At 55.1% G+C, this 25416-nt stretch overlaps 1 protein-coding gene across 3 annotated transcripts in view; it reads left to right on the forward strand.

Annotated features, from left to right (window-relative positions):
- The window catches only part of SHB (SH2 domain containing adaptor protein B), a 129367-nt gene extending 105325 nt beyond the window's left edge, over positions 1–24042 (forward strand). The window contains exons 5-6 of one of the 3 annotated variants that reach the window (XM_057721167.1): positions 1771–1890; positions 23600–24042. In XM_057721167.1, the coding sequence (XP_057577150.1) occupies positions 1771–1890; positions 23600–23783 (304 nt within the window). In that variant the 3' untranslated portion in view covers positions 23784–24042. Of the gene's footprint in view, positions 1–1770; positions 1891–2293; positions 2617–23599 lie in introns of those variants that run through there. The other 2 variants (XM_057721169.1, XM_057721168.1) reach the window with 2 other exon arrangements.
- Positions 24043–25416: the final 1374 nt, after the last annotated feature.

Consider the following 25416-nt stretch of genomic DNA (forward strand, 5'->3'; position numbering starts at 1 on the left):
CCCGCTGTGAGCGGTCACCTCCTGGGCCATCAGTGACTCGGTCACATGCTCATTGGACAGGGATACTCACATCTCCCTCCCTCGCCGGTCCTTTCTTTCCTAGAGCTGGTTGGTTTTTTTTTTTTTTTTTTTTAAGGTTATAATTATGTCATCCCCACTGCTGCTAACTGTTCAGAACACTGCCTTAAGAATAGCAGAAAGTGCAGAGAAAGACAGTGCGACGCTTTTCTCCAAGCAGCATGTCTGTACCAGAACTCTCACGGGTACTGTTCACAGGGCACTCCTGGGCCAGGTCCAGGAGGCAGCCTCCCCCATACACCTGGGAGCTTAAAATGCAGTCTTCACAGCGAGCAGCAGCCTGAAATAATGATAGTTTTGGGGAAGGGACTCTTGGCCGTCAACACGTTCAGCCTCTTGCAGCTGATGCGCGTAGCTGCCATTTGTTGAAACTTACCCCATCCCAGGCTGTGCATCAGCCCTTTAATGCATCACCCCCTGTAATCCTCACAACCCCAGAACAGGGGTGGAATGATCCTAACGTGATACGGAGCCGAGGTGCACCCAGGCTCAGCTGCTTGCCCCAGACTGCCAGGCTGGCCAGGGGCAGAGCCACATCTGTGCCTCAGCAGCCAACGCATGGTCCATCCTTGACCGTCCAGCACCTCTGGTTCCCTTCCTGACCCCACCTCTGGCCACCTTCCCACTGATCCAGCCCCTCAGAGACCCTCATGTAAACAGAGACCCGTTCTGAGTACACCCACTGGCCAGCATCTTACAATCTTCACTCTGCCACTGAAACTTTGCCTTCAGCTTTTCCACTCTTCAAAGTCAGCGTTCCCCTTTGTGTCCTGCAGTCAGGGCCTTCGACATCTGCCCCTGCACCCCTCCCTTCTGGTTCTGCTGCTGACCACGTGCTGTCCGGAAGCAGTGACGCTGGCATCCCCGGGTGCCCCGTCGATGCCAGAGGCGCGTGGCAGGAGCACTGGTGTGGCCACCCCACCCCAACTGCCTGCTCTCCTGAGTGATGAGCACGGCCCCCTTGTCCCACAGATGTCACAGAGCCAGCACACGTCCCTCCTGTCAGCGCTCTGAGGGCTTCCGGGTCACTCAGATGGAGAAAGCCAGAGTCCTCGCGTTGCCTTGCGCACAAGGCCCCCGGCCCGGCCCCGGCGCGCGGCCTCTTAGGCCTCAGCGCCCACCCCACCCCCTCGCCTCACTCCAGCCACGCTGGCCTCCTTGCTGTTTCCAGAACATGCCAGGCGCTCCTGCCTTTGCTGCTCTTCTGCTAGATATGCCCTTTTCCAGCTGCTGTCCTTTGTGGCTTCCTCCCTCTCTTCCTTCGGGTCCGTGCTGAAATGTCGCTCTCTGCAGAAGGCTTCCCTGGCCGCTGCTTAAAATGGCAGTGCCTCCTGCCCGCTCCAAGCCAGGCGACCCCGTTTCATCTTCCCCGTAGCACCCACACTAGCCCGTACGCTTCATGGTGAGGAGACCCCAGGTTTGCTCACCGTTCTGTCCCCAGGACCTGCCTGCAGCAGACACTTGGTCGCTGTCTGGTGAGCGGCTGAACACCCGGGTCCACACACGTGCACGTGCACGCGCACGGGCACACGCACACATGCAAATACACGTGCACTTCCTCGTGACCGGGAGGCCTGGGACAGCAGCCTCTGCCCTCCGGGGGTGCCGCGCCTCCTCCGGGAGGCGTGGCTTTCGGGGTGTCAGCTGTGCGGGTCTGGCGCGCTGGGCTCCGACGCCCCCTCCTCTCCGCAGATGGTATCACGGAGCTGTCAGCAGAGGAGACGCTGAGAACCTGCTGAGACTCTGCAAGGAGTGCAGCTACCTTGTGCGGAACAGCCAGACCAGCAGGCACGACTACTCCCTCTCCCTGAAGTGAGTACACCTCAGCCCCCCCCCCTCCCCGCCCCCGCCCCCGCCCCAGGCCCTCGGCAGCCTCCGGCGACGGGCAGCCCGGCCCCGGGGTCTGGGGCAGAAAGACCCGCCCGTGTCCCCCTGGGAAACGTGCCAGCATGAGTTATTTCAGGCCTCGCTTTTCCAATTTGATCTTATTCTCCTGGGATACAGAGGAGTTTTGATGTTCTCTGTTTCTGCCTCCCCAGAAGAGGAGGGGCATTTTCCTAGGATTTATATTAAATATCCAAGAATAGCTTTCACATCTGCGGTGAGCCAGGGACTGTAGAAGCGCTTAGGACTGTAGAAGCAGGCCTCACCTCTCTCTCTCTCTCAAACCTCACAACAGCCCTTTGATGAGAAACATCTTGTCCCTGTTTTGCAGATAAGGAAACTGAGGCTCAGAGAGGGGCCATGGCTGCAGGGCCAACACTCAAAGCAGGGTGTTTCACTCCTCACTGCTCCTGCTGCCGCCGTGAGGACCACCCTTTGCTGTTTGGGAAAGTCTCACTTTCATGTGTCGCATAAAGATTGTGTGGAACACTGGGAAAAGCCAGGAAGACTCTTACTGGCGTTATCACCTGTAGCTACTTCGTAAGCTGTCAGGTCTTTCTGGATACGAGGCATTGCTTTCAGGATAGGTGGCCATGAAATAAAAGGGTTTTTTGATTGAGGGCTTCATCATTCAGTGCAGTTATTGAATTATCTAAAACCCATTTTACAGACAGGAAAACTGAGGCCTGGAGAGAGGAGGGATTTAAAGAGTTAGTGACAGAATTGGGGTATAAACCCAGGCCCTTCAGCCAGCACAGGCCACCAGGAGTGGTGCAGCCCTCTGCCTGCTTCCTTTCTGCTCTACTCGCCATTATTCAAGGCCCTGTGATGGAGAGAGGGCCTGCTGGGATGCGGCTGTCAGAAGAGCCCTGTGCAGGCCAGGCTGTGTAGTCAGTAGGGTCAGTGCAGCCAAGGAGAGAGATTGGCCTGTGCTCTCTGCTCAGGACTGACCCCACCTGAGAGGGACAGTGATAAAATGCAGAGCAGAGCCTGGGCAGGAAGCAGAGGACTTCCACTGGAAGTCCACCTGGAGAAGGGAGGGTGTGTGGAGACATGGGGGAACCACAAATCTCTCAAGGACATCAGGTCAGAAGTGGTAGGTGGGGGAGTAATGGGCAGGCAGATTCCAGGTCAGTGAGAGGCACAGTTCTCTAACAGTCAGAGCCGATCAGGAATCAGAGATATCCAAAACTGCCTCAAGAGGTAGCGAGTATCTCATCCCTGGGGGTGTACAACCAGGAGCTGGACAGCCGCCACATCGGGGAGGATGTGGAGGGGATTTCTAAGCAGCTGGGAGGGCACTCAGGACAAATAACACGTGCATACTTCATTGTCCACCATCAGGTCTGATGGCTTATGGAATCAGGCCGGTTATTACAGCCAAGGAAAATTCAATACGATAAACCTGGCTGGGCAGGAGGAGGCCAAAGCCAGAGGGCTGTCACGGCATTGAGGAGAGGGCAGCGGCAGGAGACAGGTGCACACGCTGGCCGTGCTGCCAGGGGCCAGCAGGTCTTCAACTCCCCACTACTCCAGGCAGCCCCTCCCTCCCTCACTGTTCGAGGTAACCTAGCAACCCAGGTGCCCATGAATGATGCTTCCAGATCTTCACCTTCCCACCTCAAGGTGAATTGTACCTTTCTGGGCTGCAAGAGGTAAAAGAAGCGGGTGACATCAGAGATGGACTCCCATGTCGGCACCCTTCCCTGCCGACCTGCACAGCCTGCCCACCCACTGGCTTCTTCACATTCATCACACTGGCAGTCTTTGAGTTCCTCAGTGGATCTCATTCTTGCTAGAATCCCATCGTCTGGGACCAGGCCAGAGGCATCTTCCCAAGAGGGCTGATGGAATGCACGGAGGAGGGGGTGGGGCGCCCCATGCCAGGCCCAGCTGTTCGCCATGAGGGCCAGGGCCCTGTCGCAGTTGTGTTTATTCACTGGGCGTGTGCTGGGCCCCTGCACTGGGCGGGCCCGGCTGGACCCTGGGGCCCCTGGTGACCCCACCACAGCCCTGCCTGCAAGGGAGTAACAGCCTCCCGAGTTCCCAGGATGTGTCAGGGCGGAGGCGCCAGCACGGGAGCACACGAGGAATCTCTAGCCAGTAGCGGGAATACTTATGTCAGCGGTGGCTGCATGGCCCGTTCCTCAGTGCCCTGTGCCCGTGCCCTCTGTTATGCGAACAGGCCCAAATGCCAGCTCACAGATGGGTCTTCAGAAGAGTGTTTCTGTCACAGTCTTAAGTATGTAATTCCCTTTTCGTCCCTGGTTTGCTCCCTTCCCTGGATGGTAGGACCACTCTCGGGACAGAGAGCACCTTGATTCTCTTTTGCCCTGTAACAGGCTTAGAGTCCGGGGGCCGGGCTTCCCCACTCCCTGGCCTCGTGGCCTCGGCAGCCACATCCCCTTTCTGAGCCTCGGTGTCCTCATCTGTGCACTGTTCTCCTTCCAGACAGAGATGCTTTTCAGTGCCTCTGGCTCTCCGGATTTCCCGTTGGTGGGCTCAGCCACCCATTGTCCTTGGAGTGCTGCAGCCAGATGCCCTGCACCTCCCAGGCGAGGGGAGGAGGTGGAGGAGACCGAGGGTGCAGCCCAGGGGCCTGTGCTGGGAGCCCGGATCAGAGCACTCTGCTGTCAGGCCCAGGATTGTCTTCCTGGACCCGTCCTGTCAGTTCTCATTATCAGGAAGTGCAGTTTGGATGACTGGTCTCTGCCCACGGGTGCTGGAGGTGGAGGGTTTCGTTTTGCATGCTTGTCTAGAGCCATTAGATCCTAAATGCCGGAGGGGTGGTCTCACCTGGTCAGCTTTCTCTTGAAGAAGGCCAGAAGTGGGGAGGAGAGCTAGGCCATCCACGGCTGGCCAGGGCAGCCCGCTAGGCAGAGGTGGGCTTGTTTTCCAGAGCAGCCCTCGCTCCCAGTGACCAGGTGGACTGCCAGCTAGGGAGTGACACCTGGCATTCATCACCTCAACCACAAATGGAACGGCCCTGGTCCTGAATGTCCCAGCTCCTTGGAGCAAGCGCCAGCTCTGCCAGCCACCGTGGAGGTTAGGGGTCTCTCATCCCGAAGCCTGCCTGGCAGGGGCGGGTGGGAAGTGACGTTATCAGGAGCTCAGCGCAGACTGACTTTGGAATCGCAGCTGCGTCATCACGCGAGCCTTGGGTCCTGCTATGAGGATATCCTAGGTGGAGAAAGAGTCTGGGGGAGCCTGGTCCCACAGGACAGGGCCCTCCACCCCTTCCGTCCTGCCCTCAGCAGGTATTTACCAGAGCCCTCGGCACCAGGCCCTAGGCCGGGCAGCAGAGGGAGCAGGGGTGAGCTCCGGCCCAGGCTGCAGAACCCCCAGTCCGGGCCTCGTTGCTCACGGGTCTGCACAGGGCGCCTCGGGGGCCGGAGCTGGCACGGGGGTGAGAGGGTCTGGAGCAGCCAATGGGCAGCTGTACACTTGTGCCGTAAAGAAAGGGTAGGTGTTCCCCGGACGGGGACAGTTGGTGGGCATCTCAGGTGGAGGGGGCAGGCCAGGCAGAGCCCTGGAGATGCGGAAGAGCCTGCGCAGGGCTCACACCCTGCAGAGGAGCTGAGACTCGGTCCTTAGGATAGAGCCATTGAAGTGCCCACTCTCAGGCACCAACCCGTATGCTTAAGCCCCGCTTCCACCCTGCGAATCTACAGCACTTCATGATTTAGAAAGCCTGGGCATTCACCCTGGGACAGCCCCACGGGGTGGCCAGAGCAGAGATCACAGTCCTTGTCCTCAGCTTAGGGTAGAGGAAGCCGACCGGCCAGCCAAGACTGGAGTGGAGGCAGCGGACTCCCGGTGCAGTCTCCCCACCCCCGCCCAAGCACTCCTTACGCTGGCCAGAAGGTCATCAGTGTTGAACCTGACGTGACCTTAGAGGCCCAGCTGGTCCAATCCCTTTGCTTCATGGCTGAGGAGACTGAGGCCCAGAGGGGATTGATGACTGACCAGCTACCCAGCTGGCAGCTGACCACACTGACAACAGAGATGGTGACTGCTTCCCACTGCAGGGACCACCCCAAGCTGCCACTCACCTGCCCCTTCACTGAAAACCCCCTGCACCCGTGGCAGTCCAAGTGGCACCTGCCTCCCTCACCTCCTCGCATCCAAGTCCCCTCCGTGGCAGACGCCCCCACCCGTGAGGCAGTCTTACACAGGTGCTGCCTCGTTGCTTTTGAACACTGCCCTCATCCCCTCCTCCTTCACAGCTCTCCCTCTTCCCATCTTCAGCCTGACCTCACAGGGCATCAGGCCCTTGGCGCCCTCTTAGCCATCAGCACGCACATTGGCCCCAGCACAGACCATTGACCCCTGGTACACTCACCCTAGCCTCGGGGAAGCAAGAGGTTGAGAGCTTTTAGAAGTTGGCAAGAAAACATCACTCTCTTACACAGTTTCCTGTCTGGAAAGGCAAGCAGTGGGGGAAAGGGATGAAAAATCTCATTAAAAGGGTTCTTTAGGCACTTTGGACTATGAATGACTCTTTGCAAGTTCTAGTTTCATGAGCTTTTGCAAAGGAATCTGGACAAGATGAGGGAAATGGGACTTCAAAGACCGGAGGATTTGCAGCTGGGGGCAGGGAGTCAGGGAGAGCGCAGGGTCTCCTCGTATGCCGGGCAGGCTCTACTAGCTCTGGGCCCATCCCTGGGAGGGGGCAGAGTGGCCCTCCTGAGGCCTCAGCAGGGATGCCCCTGCTCCTCTGACAAGGGCCCAGCCCAGCTCTCTTTAGGTCCTGAGAGTCCCAACTCCAGTGGGGGACACGGCCCCAGGGAGCCCTGAAAAGGTGCCTTCAGCTTTCAAATCCTCCAAGGCAAACTGCACAGCATCCTTGCAAATGTGGCCCAGATTCTGACCTCAGGAGACATTTCTGGGGTCTGATCTTTTTCCATCAGGCTGCAACTCAGCCCTCATCACTCAGGAGCCTTTCTCAGACCATAAACTCTGCCCCTTCAGTGCCGTGTTACTTACTGGGCTCCAGTCTCCAGGAGTTCATAGCCCAAGTGGGGAAGAAGTGGTGTTTACACTGGCAACTCAAATACTCGTAGACCGTGTTTAAGGCTACCCAAGGCAGAAAGTGCCTCGAGAGAGGGAAGGAACCAGAAGAGGGAGTATTTGCAGGCTGGGCAGATCTTAGACCTGTAGACAGGACAGAGCAGGCAGCCAGGCAGAGGGAACGGCACGGAGGCAGGGAGTGCAGAGCTTGTGTGAGAGCAACAGCTAACACTGATAGGAGCCAAGCAGAGGGGTGGCCCTGGTCATCAGGCTGAGGGATCGGGGCTCCAACCTGCAGGGCAGGGAGCGTTCCTGAAGCTTTTGAGCAGGGCTGCAGTCACAGCCCCAGAGCTGTATTCTAGAACCATTTGTGAACCAGGGTGTCGAGTGGAACACCTCTCTGCCTCCGTCTCCCCGACATGCCCACAGACATGCCACCTGAGCTGGCACAGTCCAAGAGGTGGGCAGCATGTGGGCCGGCGCCCCGGGGGGAGATCCAGGGCAGCCCTTTTAAAGATGCAGGGGGAAAAGCATGGGCTCTGCAGCCAGAGATACCTGGCTTCGAATCCTGTCTGCATCTTTACCTGCTGTGTGGTTGTAGGCAAATGACTTCACCTCCCTGATCATCACCTAGAAAGCCACACAGGCCACTCTCATGAAGTTGTTGTAATAATTAACGCAGCTCAGCAGATATATGCCAGTCTTCACTCCTCCCAGCTTTCCCAGAGCCTTTAGAAATTGCCATGGAGGCAGCAAGGCGGACAGGGCTGCACCAGGTGAAGCGCCCTCGGGCTTTGTCTGAGCTGTATCTGCTTCTGGATGCCTTGGGCGAGTGTCTTCCCCGTGCCCATGGAAAGAGGGTCTGGCGTTTGATTCGTAAGTTTGCTTCCAGGTCAAAGGCTCCATGGTCTGGGACAAGCTACCTTCCTGCTCAGTCCTAAGGGTGGTGGGAAGGCCCCGCCTCCTCCAGGCGGGGAGGAGGGGGCGGGACAGTTTATCAAGAAAGTGCCTCCTGCTCTGGTTGCTAAATGAGGCCCGTCAGGTTCTTGCTTAGAGCTGGAGGTTTGTGCTGACTGCTGGGCAGCGTCTTCACCCAACAGCTGCTTCCTGGGAGGGTGGTGGGCACAGCGGGGCCAGAGAAAGCGGCTGGGCTGCGTTCCAGGGGCGCTGGGGGTGCATTTCTGTTAGAGTTGTTTTTCTTTCTTCTCTCCCCTCATTGATTTATATTAGTAAAGGAGAGAGTTTTCAAACAGTAGGCATGTCTGGGTCTAGGCAGGCGGGTGAGTGATTAATCTTAGTTTGTTGCTGCTGACAGCCAGGAGCAAGAAATAATAAAGGTTTGTGGGGCGGGGAGGGGTGGGGGGATGAGGAAAGGCTGCTCGTCCTTCGTCGTGGGCAGGGAGCACGGACTTCACGTCCCTCTGCTGTCTGAGCGCCCCTTGTCGGGTCGGCCTCTGAGGCTCCAGCCTCTCAGTTGCATGGGGGCTGCCCCTGTGGCCGAGCCCCCAGACCACAGTGGAGCTTCCCCGGCCGTTGTTGGGTTCCCTGCCCAGCACGACCTTCCGCTCCTGGGGATCACCTCAACAGGCATTCCTGTCCATCCTCCTCACTGTCCTGGTGACCCACTAGCTCTCCCTCCACGTCTTCAGACATTATGAGTCAATTGCAAATATTACCTGAACCTGGTCCAGGGCAGGAGCTCTCATACATTCAGTACACTTGAGCAGAAATCCTGAGATGCAGGAAACAGAAAAAGACCTTTTACATCACCTTGGCCCAATGCCCTGTACAGGTAGAGAAGCTGAGGCCAGAGAGGGGAAGAAGCTCATTTGCCTCCTGGCTTCCCAGCCAGGCCCTGTTTTCTGGCAGCATTTGTGTTGGCCTGAGACAAAGGGCAGGCAGGGGAGGGGGGGTTCTGTGTCTTCGCTCTCACTACACGGAGGATTTCACATCCTTTCAGGGCTGTTGGCGGGAAAATGAACTTTCTGCTCAATTAGTGTGCCACGTGTTTTCTCCTTCTAAAAGGTTTAAAGGAAATGGTGCAATTAGGGGCTGCTGCTGTAGGCAAAACAGAAGCTCCTCAAACGCTCCGTGCAGGAGACTAAATGAAAACAGTGAACTTTAGAGATGGAGGTTTTCAGAAGCCCCATCTGACCGCGGATGTGTCTGGAAGGCAGAGTGGGGTAAAGGGCTGGCTGCTGGGGAGGCTGCACCAGTTCGGCGCAGGACTAGGGCAGGGGGAGTAGAACAGAGGCCGTGTCTTGTTAGAATTGAAGAGGGTGAGAAAGAGCGAGGAGTCAGGGGCCTCGTCCAGATTTCTGAACGGCCGGGTGAATGGTGGCACCACCAGCTGCAACGTGGACCTGGAATGGTCAGTTTTGAAAACCCCAGGACACTCGTCCTAACTCAGCTGCCCTCTTTCCATCGCTGCCCAGAACCCAGAGGCAAGAGGTGCCCGCACTCACACCGCCAATCTGTTATCCAGAGCACCTGGCAGCCTGGCAGCGCCCAGCGTGCCTGCCAGTGGGCTGGGGTTTCCCTTCGTGACCTGCTGCGTCTCCACTCCCAGCTGAGCACGCAGCATTGACCTTTGCTCCCCCGAGAGCTCCCTGGTCCCCTCCAGCGTCTGAGCCACCCCGATGACACTTCCAGCTGGTTTTTAATTATCTCATATCAGCCCGCATAAATCTGCCTGTGTGGCTCGCCTGCCGGGGGAGGCGTTCCAACGGCCCGTCCGTCGCCAGGAAGCCTCTCGTGCCCTGGGACAGCTTCCCTTCTGAGGCACTGGGTGGTCTCTCCAAATGAGAAAAACATTTCTTTCCAATCACGTTTCTAACATCTTGTTAGTAGGACTTATTTGATAATATTTTTGCAAAAGCCATCTGGGAATGGCTTGATTGGGAACTTGGGAGGGCATGTGGGATGCTGCAGGGACAGGCCATGGTGACAGATGCAGACCTTGTATCTGCCATCAGTGAAGGGACAGCAGCATGGAGAAGGATGCAGTCAGGGGCCAGAGGACCAGGGCCTGAATCCCACGGCTTCCACCAGCCATGAGGGTCACCCAGCGAGTTATTTCCTGTCTCTTGAGCCTCGGTCCTGAGGCTCAGGGACACGGCGGAAGGGAAAGCTCTTTGTAAACCCAGAGTGGCTGTATGAATGCAGGTGGGGTTATTTACGGAGCCTTGTGCTTTCCCCAGGGAAGTATTGGGGGTCTTAGTTTGCTAATAGCTAGGTAAATAACTCAAAGGCCCCCGGAGGAAATATGGTCAGCCCCCACCTAGAGGCATTTGGCAGGGCTTGAAGCAACCAGCTTCATTCAGTAAAATCCCAAGGTTTCCTGTTCCCTAGACCTTTCAGGCCCTTGCAGCCAGAGGGTCTTGAATCATCCAGGTCAAGACCTTGGCTTTTGGACGAGAGAAACAGGCACAGGAAGGGAAAAGGACCTTCCCAAGGTCCCGCAGCGAGTTGCTGGCAGAGCCCTGATGTCTCAACTCCCACGCCCGGTTATTACCCTTCTGAGCCCCATAGCACTATATTTGCTTCCCCCATTTTCTCTATAAATGTTCTTGGTATTTGCGGTAGATTTATAAAATTGGATGTCAGGTTTTATAGCTCTCGTCTTTGCTCCCACAGTTCAAATGCTAAAGCTATAAAAATGGTGTTTTGCTGTGTATGAGTGTGTGTGTGTGTGTCACACTGACATGTGCACACACTTCCATTTTGTGCCTCAAACCTGACATTTTCTGGGCAGCCCCCCCAACAGTGAGCAGCCGCCATCCTCCTTCCAGCCGAGGGTGCTTTCTGCCACTTTTAATACCTTTCTTTTTTAAAAGATTGCTTCACCCAGGAGGAATATCAAAAACAATTGGTTTTGGCAAAGCTGGCTTATTAGAAATGCTTTAATTAGAAATTTTGTTTTTTCTACTTTTCTTTTAAAAATCCACATGCTGCTCATGGCCCTAGGTGGCTTGGGGACCAGCCTGTCACATTCTCAGCACAGACTTTCAGGGCGGGGGCAACAGGTCAGCAGTGTAGATGTCCCTGCTGCGTTCTTACCAGGCACCCGGCCTTCAGCTGGCTGGGGAGACAGAGGCACATCAGTCTCTAAGCTTGTAGTCTGGGCAAGGGGATAAGGATAGGTGAATGCTGTGATGGAGAGAGGTGTAGCAGAGAATAAGTAAAGGGAGGAAGAAAGTGAGTCTGACTGGGGGCATCTTGAAAGGCTTCTTGGAGGAGGTGGCATGTGAGCAGGGCCTAGGAGGATAATAATGTATCGGGAAGGAACAGCAAGCTAGAAGTATGATTAGGTTTGGTATTAGAGGAGAGGTCTCTGCAGTGTCCCCTCTCCCTGTGGTGCCAACTTGAGTTTTCAGTTGTCCCCTCTACGTAAGCCCCGCCTTGGCCCAGGTGACTAATAATATTGTCGACAGAAATGTGCCTTGTAAACTTTGAAGTCCCAGTCAGCTCTCTCTGTCTCCCCACAGCTTTCTGCATTTCTGGTCCTTTATCTTTGCCATAATTCCTTCCTGCCCTTCAGCTTGCCAAAGAGCAGCTCTGTGCCCATCATTTCCACCTGACGCTGAAGGTGTATACCCCGCCCTGGCTGAACACAGCCTCCCAGGAGAAGACACATTTACACAGTGCCAGGCAGGCACTTTGCATTCCCTGGTACTGGTGTTAGAAATTGATTTGAAGTAGCGTATCTTCTGAGGCAGGTAGAATTCTGCCAATAACAATGATTAAAAACTCGGGGCGGTATATGAGTTCTGACACGAGTGATGATGAAACCATTGAGGCGGCAAACGCGTGAGGTAGTGTATGCTGGGCACACCCACATTTCAGGTTCACTGTCTCCGAGTGGGAGCATAATCCCATTTTGAGTTCGGATTTTCAAGCTAGAAAATTACTTTTTTCTGCCCTGAATTGTTCAAATCTTACCCCCCCCCCCCAAAAAAATCTTTTGTGACAAAATGAGGGCTTGACTGTTTTACTTTTGTGGGAGTTGTGCTTTTAAAAAGCAATCAGTTCCAATAGTAAGTAACTTTTTGGAACTCAATTACTTGCAGCCATGCTGAAAAAAACTGTAATTAATGTGGTCAAACCCTAGCCAAATAATAAAACGAAAGCTTTGTTGTGTATCAAGGCAGAAATCAATTTCATTAGGGAGCAAAGAGCCACCGATTTCATTTTGACAAAACTCTCCACCCTGTGGACGGAGGTTGTCAAGAAGCTGCCAGAATGAATGTCCAGCATGAGCCGATTCGCCCTCCAGAGCCCAGATTATTAAGGGCTGTCAGTGACCTTTCAAAATTACATTTGCAAACCTGCCAAGTGTAGCCACAGCCAGTGGGCTTTTGCATCTTCGTGTTCTTGGACTGGCACCCCTTTAGGTTTTGGTCGAGGTGCATGTTGTCTGCACCTGCACTTGCATGCCAGTGAGATCTGTCCCTTGGGATCAGGAGGAGGAGGAAGACAGAGGCAGACTCTGGAGGTCAGAAGACACTAGGACGGAGTTCAGTGAAGACTTGGGGTGTCCACCTGGTGGCGGAGTCATGACAGCAGAGCTGACGGCCAAGTGGGACAGACCCACTGGGGGCATTGTCCAGTCGCAGGCTCCCAGGATATGAGAGATTGTGAGCAGCAGGGGGGACCAGGGTGAGAGAAGACAGGAGCTTCTGCCCTGTGAGGACAGCTGGATCGAGGAGCAGTCTCAGGTCTGTGCCTGCTTCTGTATTCTGCTCTCCAGGGGGCCTTCCCGGGGCAGGCGGAACAGCTCTGGCTGTGGGAACCACGCTCAAAGCTGGTGTCAGTAAGCTGTGCTAAGTCACAGCTCAGAACATAGAAGGATTTTCCCATGGGCAGAGCCATCAGAGGTTGGAAAAGGTTGTCGCCATAAGGAGTAAGCGCCCCAAGAATGGGGGTAAGCAACAAAAGCTGGACATGAGATGTGAATGTGGACTTTCCAGCATCAGAGAGAGCTAGAATGGTGGTTCTCAAACTTGAATATGTATCAGAATCTGTTGAAGAGCACATTAAAGGCTGATTCTGTTTCCAGAGAGGCCCAGGGTGCCACAGGCAAATCCCCAAGGACTTTGATGTAGGCGTTCTGGGGCGCATTTGAAGAAACTCTATAGTTGAGAAACCTGCACTCCCCTTTCAGCCCTGGGACCCTGGGGCATCTGTAATGAAGGTCAGTCCTTTTGTTTAATATCTGAATAGTCATTCCTTCCTCATTGCGTGCTGTGAGCATCTCCTATGTGCTAAGTTTCAAAGATTTAGAGGTTTGTGGGACCTCACTGGTCACCTAGTCCTCTCCCTTCGTTGTATAGGTGGGGAAACTGAGGGCAGGAGCCAGGGCTGGGACCAGGTCCCTGACACCCAGTTCAGAGCTCTTATCACTTGCTTTCAGTGACTTAAGGGACCATCATAAAATCCTCCCCATTTCCCAGATGAAAGAACTAAGGCCCAGATCCCCAAGAACTGTTGGGAGCTTTTCCACTGAAAACCACTGTCACCATCATTCACACGACCTGCAAAAGGCCTTTGGCCAGGGTGTCTGGGTGGCTTAGAGTCAACTGCGTGCCTTTGAAATTCCAAGGAGGAGGAATGGACCCTCAGGTTAGAGGCAGGGCCACTGAACAGGTAGATCTGTTTTAGCTTGCAGTTTTTAAAGGCCCTTCTGGATTTTCATTCCTTACTTGTTTAAGTAAAACTTGTTTACTTAAACTGTGTTTAAGTAAAACTTGTTCAAGTAAAATCAGGTGCTTTGTGGGCAAGTCCCCTTCTTTGCTGTGCTAATGAATCAGTTTGCAAGGGAAGCCGCCAGGAAAGGAGTCGGGTCCAGAGGATAGTGAGGGTAAGCACTGGGCTTTAAGGACAAGGATGAGAACTGGGGTGAGGGGACATTGCTGCCTCCTTCCCCTCCCTACACACCCGCCTCCACCTTGTCACAGCCATCACTGCCTGCTCAAGGCATTCAGAGGCTACGGGTAGTGCCCGAGAATTCCCTACAGCTGAATTCACTGGCAAATGGGAGAGAGGCTCCACCCCTTTCTGGGCCTCAGGGTCATCTGTAAAATAAGGGCAGGAAAACACACGGACTCAAAAGCCCCTGCTTGGTGTCGTGTCTCCCTCAGAAATGTTGAATACAGAGTGGTACACACAGTACGGCCATAGACCAGTATTTTTTGAGCAGAGAAGCCTCTTTTCTCACCATTCTGTTTTCACGTGGACCCCGGTGTGTAACAATGTGATTTTGAGAGTGTTGTGAAATACCACTCAATGTTTGGGAAAACTGATCTCAGGGACATAAACACCGTGCCCATTGTCACCCAGCGACAGAGCTGGGGCCAGAACCCAGGCCTCCCACCCCAGCCAGGCGGGCTGCCCAGCTGGATGAGGTGGCCCTGCTGCCAACATGGCCGTGAACGGCAGGCCAGGCAGACGGGGAGACACGCTCAGCGACCAGCCCCGGCAGCACGGAGCCAGCAAGGCAAACCAGATGGGCAGCAACTGGTACTCAGGCTCCCGCAGTGCGGGTGGAGACAAAGCCATGTCAGAACCCCGAGCCTTAGCACCTGCCAGACTTGCTCACGCACCGTCCAACTCAGACCTCAAGACGGTCCTTACCGGTGGGCCGTGAAAGCTCCATCCCACAGATGAGCAAACTGAGGCTCAGAGAGAGGCGCAGCTCAGAGTGGCAGGCGGGGACTCGGACCCAGGTCTGGGTCCCTCCGGGCCTGCAGGCGGCGGTCCCTTTGCCCTTGTCTTACCTTCTTAAGCAGGGAGTGCTCCCCTCATCTCATCTCACTCTCCAGCCCCAGCAGGCTTGACCCCAGGTTTCCAGCTCCCTTTCTGCCTGTAAAAGCCGCTCTGCCCCTCAGTCCTCTCCGTGGCAGCTGGTGCTTACCCCCACAGCTGCTTTTGCCCGGCATCTGCCCAGTCCCTGTGCTGGACCTTCCTTCGGGTACCATGTGTTCCTCCTGCACCTGCTGGTTGGGGGTGACGTGGGGGTTGGTCCTTGGAAACAGCCTGGAGCCCTTTGCAGCCCTTTAGCAAATTCTGTGTTGTGTCTTAAGCCCTTAAATAAGGATCTAGACAACAGCTTATCAGGTGTTCATGCTTCCTTCACACAGACATTCTCACTTCTCCCTCACAACTACCGTGAGGGTGGACTTTTGTTACTCCCATTTCACAGATGAAGGTTTTGAGGCACTGGCGTCTAGTGAGTTGCCACTATTGAAATTTGGGGCTGGGTTGTTCTGTGTTGTGGGGCTGTCCTGGCAGCATCCCTGACCTCCACATATAGATGCCAGCAGCTCACCTGTCTCCAGACATTGTCAAATATCCCCAGGAGGGAGGTAAACTCGCCCCAGTTGCGAATCAGTGCTCCAGGGAGAGTATGGCTGGAGAGGGGCTTGTCCTGCTAGAAGGAGACACCCCCCACCCCCCCACCCCGGGCCTGAATGCATCTGTCCATCCTGTTAGCACGGGTGTCAGGAAGCCTGCTTTTGCCACTGTGCTGTCCCCAAGCCTGGGGATTCGCTGTGCCTGTGTGAGGACAGCCATCCTGCCCTGCCTGAGTCCTCCTGGCCGATCCTGGCTTACCCCGCACACCCCTGTGATGTCTCCCACTGGCTTGAGAACTTAAGTGCTGGAGGAACCCCCTCTACCTTTTCCAGATGGGGATGCTGAGGCCCAGGGAGAGGGGACCTGCCCAGCCAATGGCATCAGTGGGATCGGAGTTTGAACCCAGGCATCTGACTTCAGTTCAGCCACCACCATCAACCCCACGTGCTTCAAACACAGAAGCGTCCTTCTGTTCCTGAAACGTCTTCTTTCCCCTTCCTAAAGCTCTGAAACATTTCACGTCACCCCTCCCTCCTGCCTCCATTTCTCTCCTTGCAGTTTTCGTGTGCATTTGAGGGCGGCTGAGGACAAATAGGACCACCAACCAGAGAGACTGCAAAAGTCATCCAGCCTGTCCCCCATGCATCGTTACCATCCCACTTACACACACCCCGATGATGGGAGACTCACTTCCTCAGCTGTCCGTCTGGATCATTAAAATCCTCCTGTCTGACACTTTGTTAGTGTACTCCTGAGACAGTTGCCCCAGATCGGTTCATTTTGACCTACCTGCTGCTTTGTGTGGCACAGAACAAGCCTTATGCCTCTCCATGTTTGCCACGAGAGGCATCTGCCAGCTCTCCTGCCTGGAGATGGCTTTTCATCATGATTTACTGAAGGCCCTCACCCTGAGCCGCCAACTTAGAGCTTGAGAAATGCCCAGGCTTCTTGGGGAGACTAACCGCTGCCGATGCGTTTATTGAAAGTCTAATTATTTGGTTGTCAGTGAAGTCGTTTGGCTCAGTGGTATTCACATTTAGATATTTGTTCGCTATAACTTGGTGCATGTATCTTTTGCTTGTCACCCTGAAATCTGTTTCAGAAGGCAGTGGGTGGCGTGTGACCCTGTAAAGCCCCTTCCTCCAGCTCCCTCGATCCCTAGGACGTCTCAGCTGGAAGGGGCCTCCGTGCCCCCCACCCCACGCATTGCACAGTTGGAGAACCCTGTCACACAGCTAGAAGGACTCACATCCTGGTCCCCTGGCTCAGAAGGCCCTGGTGTCCTCTCACTGTGACTCAGGCAGATTGCTTCCCCCTCTGGCCCTTGGTGTTCTTGTGTGCACAGTGGGTGTCTTGCAGATAATGCCAACCCTCCCAGCTTCTTTGTGAAGCCACAGGTCGGTCCAGTCACAGACCAAGGGCAGTGGTGGTGACCACATTGTACACCTTTGTGCTGCCAGGCTCCCAGGCCCTGTGCTGGAAGTTCACAGCTTGTGCGGATGCCAGCCTGCACGCTGTAGGCCCTTGGGTGATATCAACTCAGTAGTTTTGCCCTGAAGGCCCCCATCACTTGAGATCTGGGAATTTTTCTGCCACAGTAGGCCCAGGGCTCTCCTCAGAACATGCTTCTCTGCAGGTACTCATGAGTGTTTCTGGAGTGGCTGTACCTTGTTCACGGGTGTGGCGAGGAGAGTTTCTCTGTAGACACTTACTCAGCAAGCTATCCCATCTCCCTGGAGGTCAAAATGTCCTGAATCAGAGCCATCTGCTTGCAGAGGCAGCACTGCCAACCGTAAAGCAGGGTTATGGCAGGAAGTACCTGTTTTGTAGGCCCTTAGATGGCCATGGAGACAGGAGGTATCTTGCCATGGTCACCCTCCAGGCTGGCTCCCTCGGGATGCCCCCTCGCCCAAGGTCACAGCTGATCACATTAGAGCCAGGCCTGGAACGCACCCCAGTTAATTCAGCACAAACATCCGTATCCCTCTCCACCCCGACTTGGGTGCACACTTGTGGGATCAGAAGGACCTGATGGGCTGGTCTCATGCCCTCTCCATGCTGATCACAGGGCCTGTGTTCCGAGGGCGAGAGCTGGTTGCTGTTGCCGTGCTCATGGAGAGCAGGGGACACCTCCCTCCCCTGAGAATCATCCTGCAACCAATCATTGAGGGCATTCAGATGCCCAATCTCATCCTTTCTCTTCTCTTACCAGTCTGGCCCCAGGAATCTTTGCACAATGTAAGATTCAACTTTGTAATTAAAATGACCCCACAAGAAGAGGAAGAGATATAGCCACTTTGAGATCTGCTGGGCCTCAGAGCAGGGAGGGCCTGGGCCCTCGGGAGATGTGGTTTTAGGAGGGAACTTGTGTCACATTGTTTTGTTTAGGCCTGGGCAGGGGCACTGGCTGGCTCTGTCCCCAGGAATGATTTCTTTTAGAATCCCAAGGAAAGAAAAAGGTTTGACCCATTCTTCGCTGTGGCTTCCCTCAGGTGAGACTTCTCTTTCTGATTTGAGAGGCAACTGCCTTTGTATCCCCTGCAGGGGTGACCCTGTAAGTGCTCCCCATGGCTCTGCCCCTAACCAAGCTGGCTCCTCCTGGGACCAGTGCTGACCAGGCAAAGCAGCGACTGTGTCTGGCCTTGGAGGAGGCAGCTTCTACCCTGGCTGGACCACACTCAGGGACCTGGTGGAGTGGCCACCAGTATGCCCTCCGGAGCTTACAGTCCAGAGGGGAGGATGCATGGGGCCTCATTTCCTTGGCTCAGGATAGACCCTCACCAGATAGCTGCTGGATGGATGGACGGGCAGATGGACAGAGTGCCCAGCTATGTGCTAGGCATGTGCTGAGGGTCCAGAGGAGAATATAGCTTGACCAACTGAGAAACACAGTGAACCGAGTTCCTGACCTCAGGAACTCACAGAGCCGCAGGGAAGCCATATATCAAGGCAGAAAGAGTCCAAGGGCCCACCTGGACGCCTGGATCTGTCCGATTGGGTGGCTGAGCAGGGGAAGATGAGGCTGCAGTGGTAGTTCAGGATCCTGAATGCTCACCACAGGCTTCCACGTCAGACAGACATAGTGAAATCCTGGTTCCATTGTGTCCCATGGGACAAGGCACACATTCTCCTTCAACCTCATTTTCCCTATCTGTAAACAGTGGTAGTTACACCAAGCAACTTATCAACCTCGCCGTGGGCTTACATGAGATAACGTGTGGCAGCAACTCAGCTCAGTGCCTGGTGCACAGTGGGGATCAAGCATTCATTCTGCAGGGCATTGGGGAGCCGTGGATGGTTTTGAGCTGAGGGGCGATGTTCCGGAGCATTTCAGTGAAGACAGCAGCTCCCCAACCACTTTTCAATAGAGGTAAACCAGACATCACCTCCATGTGTGGATTTCTGTAACCAGGTCCTACACGCTAGTCCCCAAGGGCAATTTCCTTGGCTTCTCCTGCATAAATATTATATGCAAGTATTTTTAAGTCATTTCATTGTGAAAAGAAGCGATTTAACATAACTATTACCCAAGATTCTTCATGAAATATGCATCAAGCAATTAGGTCTAAAAGCGAGAGGTGAGGCCTCGCACCCTGCTCGGGCCGGCAGCTGCGGGCTGAGTGGTGTTTTATTAAAGCCCATGATTGTGAGACGAGGTGGGGCCTGTTATTAGGCCCGGCGCGCCAGGCACGTTTGATAATCCTGGTGATGAGGAGGTGCTTTTTGTGATGATAATGAACGATTTGAACGCCCTGACAGCCCCAGCCTCCGCCAGCCTTACAAGACTCATTAGACAGGTCACCCAGTGGCGACACCCCTAATCGCGACTTAGCTCTCACAAGATGTCCTATCAGAGGAGACGGGGCTGACACAGGAGCTTGGCAGGCAGCGGCAGCCTGTCTGAGCTCCCCAGGGACCCATGCCTTCTCAGAAGCAGCGAGGGGAGGTGGGTTGGCCCGGGACCCAACCCATCTTGCTGTGTGCCTTGAGCCAGAGTGCTGCTCTCTCTGAACTCAGTTTCCACCACGGTACCCCAAGAGGGTGAGACAAGATGGTCCCCAGGTTGCGTCTTGCTCCAAAAGCACTGTCCAGAGCACTACAGCATCCCCGTACTTGCTGGTTATCTGATGCACCCTCTCTTCTCTCTGGAAATTTTAATCTTTTCTCTTCTTGTGCTGGATGTTGTCTTCTAAGTAGAGTTGGGAGTCATTAAAGCCATCCCTGGCAGCTGTTTTTATTTTTATTTATTTATTTATTTTAAAGAACTTTATTATTTTTTAGCTGCGTTGGGTCTTCATTGCTGCATACGCGCTTTCTCTAGTTGCAGCTAGCAGGGGCTGCTGTTCAGTGTGGTGCGCAGGCTTCTCATTGCAGTGGCTTCTCTTATTGCAGTGTACAGGCTTCAGTATTTGCAGCACGCAGGCTCAGTAGTTGTGGCACACGGGCTTAGTCACTGTGAGGCACGTGGGATCTTCCCTGACCAGGGATCGAACCTGTGTCCCCTGCATTGGCAGGCAGAATCTTAACCACTGCGCCACCAGGGAAGTTCCTGTCAGCTGTTTCTAAATCTTCAGCTGTTGTTAGGTGGCACCTTACTCATGGGGACCTTGCGACTGATCAGGGTGTATCACTCCAGCAGACCCCGTGGGTGTGTGTTGACAAGGCTCTCTCTGCCTGACCTTTGCATAAGTCAGGGTTTGACCGATTATCTCAGAAGGAAAGTCTGCTCACCTCGCAGGACGCACCCCCTCTCTTGATGGTCCCTCTGTGGCTGGGGGCTCCGCTGGTCAGAACACACGGTCCCCGGTCCCTGGGATGGCCTTTCACCGCCAGCCGCTGTGCTGCTCTGACCCACCGTCAGCCCTGCGGGGTGGGTACCATGGGGGCCGAGGCTCGGAGCCAAGGAGTCACTTGCTCAGCCTGATGTCTCTTGCCCACCAGCCGCCTGGCCTCACGTGGCGTGTCGAGGGCTAAGCAGGGCGCTGTCCTGGAGCCGGACGGCGCTGAGGTCGGGCGCGTGGGCTCTGAGGAAGGCCCACCAGGGAAGGGAGCAGCAGCGCCACTGCCGATTGCTGTGTGACCCCGGGTCAGCCACCTCCCATCTGAGTCTCAGCGCTCGGCCCACGGCCCGGCTCACAGGAAGTGCCCAGGATACATAAGCCCTGAGGGCCATCCGGGCCGATACCCTGTGAGAGCGGGACTAGGGTCCCGGGGCAGCAGCGGAGGGGGCGTGAGTCCGCCTCGACCCCTTCCTGCAGGAAACCCTCACTGTGTGGGCAGCAGAGTGGGCTCACATACACGGAAGCCAGGACCTTAGGCCCGGAAGCGCCCTCAGCGGCTATCCAGTTAGCCTCTCCATGGACCCAGTGGGGGCAGAGACAGAGCCCAATACAGCCTCGGAGCCCAGTACCACCCTCTGAGGTCCCGAGAACCAGAGGGTGCAGTGCGTGAGCCTGGGGGAAGGGCCGTGCCTGCAGGGGCTCCAGGGTGAGGGCCCACTCGTGGGCCTTTCTCCCTCTGCCGGGAAGGGTCAGGCCCTGGACTCCGGGGTCACGGGCCTGAGATCTCTGCCTTGAGCTCTGAATTTCATAACTGCCTGCCCCCGCAGCACAGCCCAGCTCAGGGTCATAAACTAGTGTGTACTGAAACACGAGCGTCAGAGGCACGGTGGGCCTGGAGAGTCAGGAGGGACGGCAGGGAGGTGCCGGCGGCCGCCTGCATCTGTTGAGGTGGAGGCGTCAGTGTGGAGTTCCTAATATCTGGTGACCTCGAGAGCCCTGGACCTGGGAACAGAGGAGCTTCAGCTTCCGTCTCTGGCTCTGTCCTGTGTTGCCACCATCCCTGCCCACTTCCCTCGCTGAATATTTTAAGAATGGGTGTGAAAATATCCTGTTAACCCATGTGAGTTATTTTCTTTAACCTCCTTAGAAATGAAATCATCTCCCCCTGCGACGTCATACCTGCAGTGCCATCAGAGCTTTGGCATTCAGACCAGCTCACAGCTGGTTGCTGTGGTCTCACACGTCCTGCGCTTTGCAGCCCCAGCTGTAGACTATGGTAGCTAAAGCCCCAAATACCACCACACACAGAGGGCGTGACATGTCCAAGGCCACACATACCCGCCCACATCACTCACCTCGAGCTCCAGCCCTGCTCTCTCCATACACACCCCTTCTCCAGGCAAAGCCGAGCACGTGGCCTCCAAGAGGGCAGAGCTTTTTAACCATCCCTAGTTTTCTTAGCCACACAATTTCAGCCCTGCATTCAAGCAATTACAGTCCTTTCCAGGCCAGCGCAGATTTACCATCTCTCCAATGGAGGTGGGTAGCAGGTAGCCGAGTCTTTGCTCAGAGGGAGTTACAGGTTTTGTCACTTAATGTGCGCACCAGTTCCTTTCTAACGGCTTAAGCAAGTGCGCCTCCTGCTTCTCTGGTGTGACGAGGCAATTCTCCAATGAAGTGACCCTTCACTGAGGAGCAGAACTTGCCACAGGCTTTGTAATTAGAACATTGTCAGCCTTAAAAAATCTTGATTTAAATTTCAGTTCTTTACAGGAATTATTCTCTCTTGAAACATAATTGCTCTCTGAACGATTTCCTTTAAGCTGAGGGTGACATCTCTAAATACATTATTATGAGCAGATGTATTGCTCAGTGCCTGCACTTCGTTAAGCATTTGCTCTGCCCATTTGAAAATAGTCCTGGAGTCCAAATTGACGCATTAATAGAGCAGGCGCTGGTAAGCATGGAGAACCCAGTCCCTGATGGAAGAGATGTGGGTATAGCCGAAGCAAGAAGAATCAAAGCTCAGCAGGTCTGCAAACTGCAAACCTGTGTCTACACGGAGCTCTCAGCCTTGCCCAGGGTGAGCCTGGTCTCCTGGAAGCCGGGCCCCTAGGGCTACTCACAAGTTATCAGTGTCCAAGGATGGGCTCTGGAGAAGGTGCAGGAGGTCAGAGCCCCAGCTTTCTCACTAAGTGACACACACTCAGTAAATTTGGACTGTGCTTTGGAAACCAAGCATCCACAGGTGTGGCGGCTAAATCTTGGAGCTGAGTGAGCAGGAATAAGTTACCTGATGTGGCCAGAGTCCTGGGTGGGAGGCAGGAGAGATCCGCTAGGGCCAGGCGGGAGCAGTACCTCACCTAGCATGCTGGTGCAGCTGGCAGGCTTGAGGGTCACGGACGTAGGGCTCTGCTTTGATCTCTAAGGAACCCACCCACTGCCCATTTCTGCAGACTCTGAGCTTGGTGGGCCCGGAGCCAGCACACTGTTCTGGAGCTCTCAGGGGAATTGAGAAGATGGATAAGTAATCACAGTTCGGTAAGGCAAGTGCTAATGGCGGCGGTATATCCTCCATGCAGTTGGAGGAAGGAAGGAGCTCTGCCAGTGGGAACCTGGAAGACTTCCTGGCAGAGGAAACACTCAGGCTGGGCCTTGGAGAAGGAGGCAGGCAGGGGTTACTGAGCAGAGAGAGGCAGCACAGAGAGGAGAGTGCCTGAGTTGAGGCAAAGCCAGGGAGCACACATTCTTCCCACTTTGTTGGCTAAAACTAGTCACATGACTACAGTGGATACAGAGGAGGCTGGGAAATGTAGTCCCTGATGGGCAGCCCCTTCCTGATGACAGTTCCATACTCCTGAAGGGAGAGCATCAGTTTTTGGAAAACAGCTCACCGTGTCATCCTGCCACACAGTTTCCTTATCTGTAAACTGGGGGTGATGACCCCTGTCTTACCCACTTGTCAGGGCACTGGGGACTTAAACATTGTGCCTGCCAGACAAGGCTTAAATTCTCATCTGCATCAGTAATGGGAAGAGGGGCCAAGTTTGGGGGTTTGTTTGTTTTCCCAAGGAAGTCCCTCAAAGCTCCCGAGGTCGGAAGAGTCTCCTGCAGCTGTGTTTGCTGCTGGTTCCCTATCTGCTGCTGGGATTGAGGGGGCTCTTAGGTGCGGCCACATTTCAGCGGGTCCCCGGCCCTGTTCCTGCCTGGGAGAGGTGCCGCTCAAGGCTGCTTCTCGGCTGGGATCTCTTCTGTCCCAGGCTGCAAGGAATTTTCTCACCTTAGCAGGAATTTGGCCAGAGGGAGAGTTCTCTCTGGTAATGCGTATGAATTCATGACACATCTTGGTTCAGAGCGTAAGTGAGTGGCTCTCTAGGAACTGCTTTCCTGGTTGATCCTCAAGCCTCCCGCCCCGTCCCTCCCCGCCGAACAGCGTGGCAGCCTGGGCCTTCGTCATTCTGCAGATCCTAACAATCTCTGCACTTTGTTCACAGGAGCAACCAGGGCTTCATGCACATGAAACTGGCCAAAACCAAAGAGAAATACGTCCTGGGTCAGAACAGTCCCCCGTTCGACAGTGTCCCAGAAGTCATCCACTACTACACCACCAGAAAGCTGCCCATCAAAGGGGCCGAGCACTTGTCCCTCCTCTACCCCGTGGCCGTGCGGACCCTGTGAGCCCCACCCTGCCCTGTGACGGGGCCCGGACGTGGAGGATGGCCCCCGCCGACCTGCCCGGCCACTGTTGCCAGCCGTGTCCAGTTTGTGTCGTGTGTATGGTACTAGCACACCACTGCATGTCTCTAGAATGCTGTCCCCACGCACGGGGGCTGGAGGAGGCCTGGATAAAGACTGAAGGACGGCCAGCGCGCCACCCCAGCCCCCAACCCCAACCCCTCTTCGAGTTTCTGTGAATTAAAATATTTGCAAATCCAAAGAGATGCCTTCCAGGATGCACCAAGGAGAGCAGCTCCGAGGGGCGGGGCGGGAGCTCCTGGGGTTGCGGCTCTTTGTTCTCCAGCCATCAGGAATTCACACCTGTGTGTGGGGTGCAGTTTTCCCACCGGGGCTCCAGTGGTGCTGGGAGCCAACTGCTGGTGCTTTTCGAGCCCTGAAGGCCCTGGGAGTCCCGCCTCCCCTTTGGGGGTGTGTGTGTGTGTGTGTGTGTGTGTGTGTATGAGAGAGAGCACACACATGGGGAACATGACCACACACAGATGTAAGCCCACAGATGTAAGCCCACTAATCCACTTGCAGTCACTCAGTGTAATCATTAAGAGTTCTCCAAGGAATCATTGTGCAGTCCAAAAAGGACTCAATTATTTATGAATAGGGTGTGTAAATAAAATAGTCATTTAATATATATTCTTATCCCTTTTTTTAATATACTGCAGCGGGTCTCCGTGGGGGGCAGTGCTTACCTGCGGGTTTCGTCCCCAGAGCAAGGTGTGTGTCCTCTGGGCACGCGGGAAGGAGGCAGAGCCCGCAGCTCAGAGCTGCGGCAGCTGCTGGGGAGGGGTTTTCTTTGCCCCGAGAGTCAACCTGCAGGAAGGAGTGTTCAGGCTCCGGCAGTGGCAGCCTCACGTGTTGACCCGGCAGCTGCACTCCCCCTTCTGCCCACAGCAGCCTAGCAATGGCAGGTCTGTGTTAGCCCCTCAGGTGCACAGCACCCAGCAGTCCATAAAGGGCTCTCCCCATTACCGGGGGTCCGTGCTGCCTTGTGAGACACTTAAGGTGTGGGGAAAAGGAGGCTCAGAGAGGGAAAGTAACCTGTCCAAGTTCACACAGCCCATAAGCAGAGGACACTCTTGAGCCAGTGCTTTGGCTCTGCGTGGCCTTGCTGTTACCCTGCTCCTGGAAGAAGGCAAATCCTTACCTCGGGGGACTGGACCTCTTGGTCGTCTGCACTGCCTCCACACAGATAAGAACACCCACGCACACACTCCCACACTCCACCCCTGTCTTGCCCATGCCCTTGACAGGAGCAGGGGTCTTTCACATGGAGCAGACCCTCAGTGAGATTGCTGTTACTCAGTTCCCCTTCCTTTCCCTGCCACCCACCCACCACCACACCACACTTAAATGCAATGGAAGTAATAGAAGAATCCCACCCAACAGCATGAAAGGCATGGCTTCCATCCACTGAAGGAGGTACAAGGGATCCAGATAGAGCAGGAGTGTCGGCACCTTCACCAAGCACACGGCAGCCTGCCTGCCGGGGGTCTGAGCAGAATGGAAGCTTGGGGACCGCTGTCCCCAGCAGGAGGAGGCTGAACCGAGTTTGAACATCACCAGCACTGCCAGGCCTTCG

This window comes from Hippopotamus amphibius, chromosome 2 (genome assembly GCF_030028045.1).
Source record: "Hippopotamus amphibius kiboko isolate mHipAmp2 chromosome 2, mHipAmp2.hap2, whole genome shotgun sequence".
NCBI lineage: Eukaryota > Metazoa > Chordata > Mammalia > Artiodactyla > Hippopotamidae > Hippopotamus > Hippopotamus amphibius.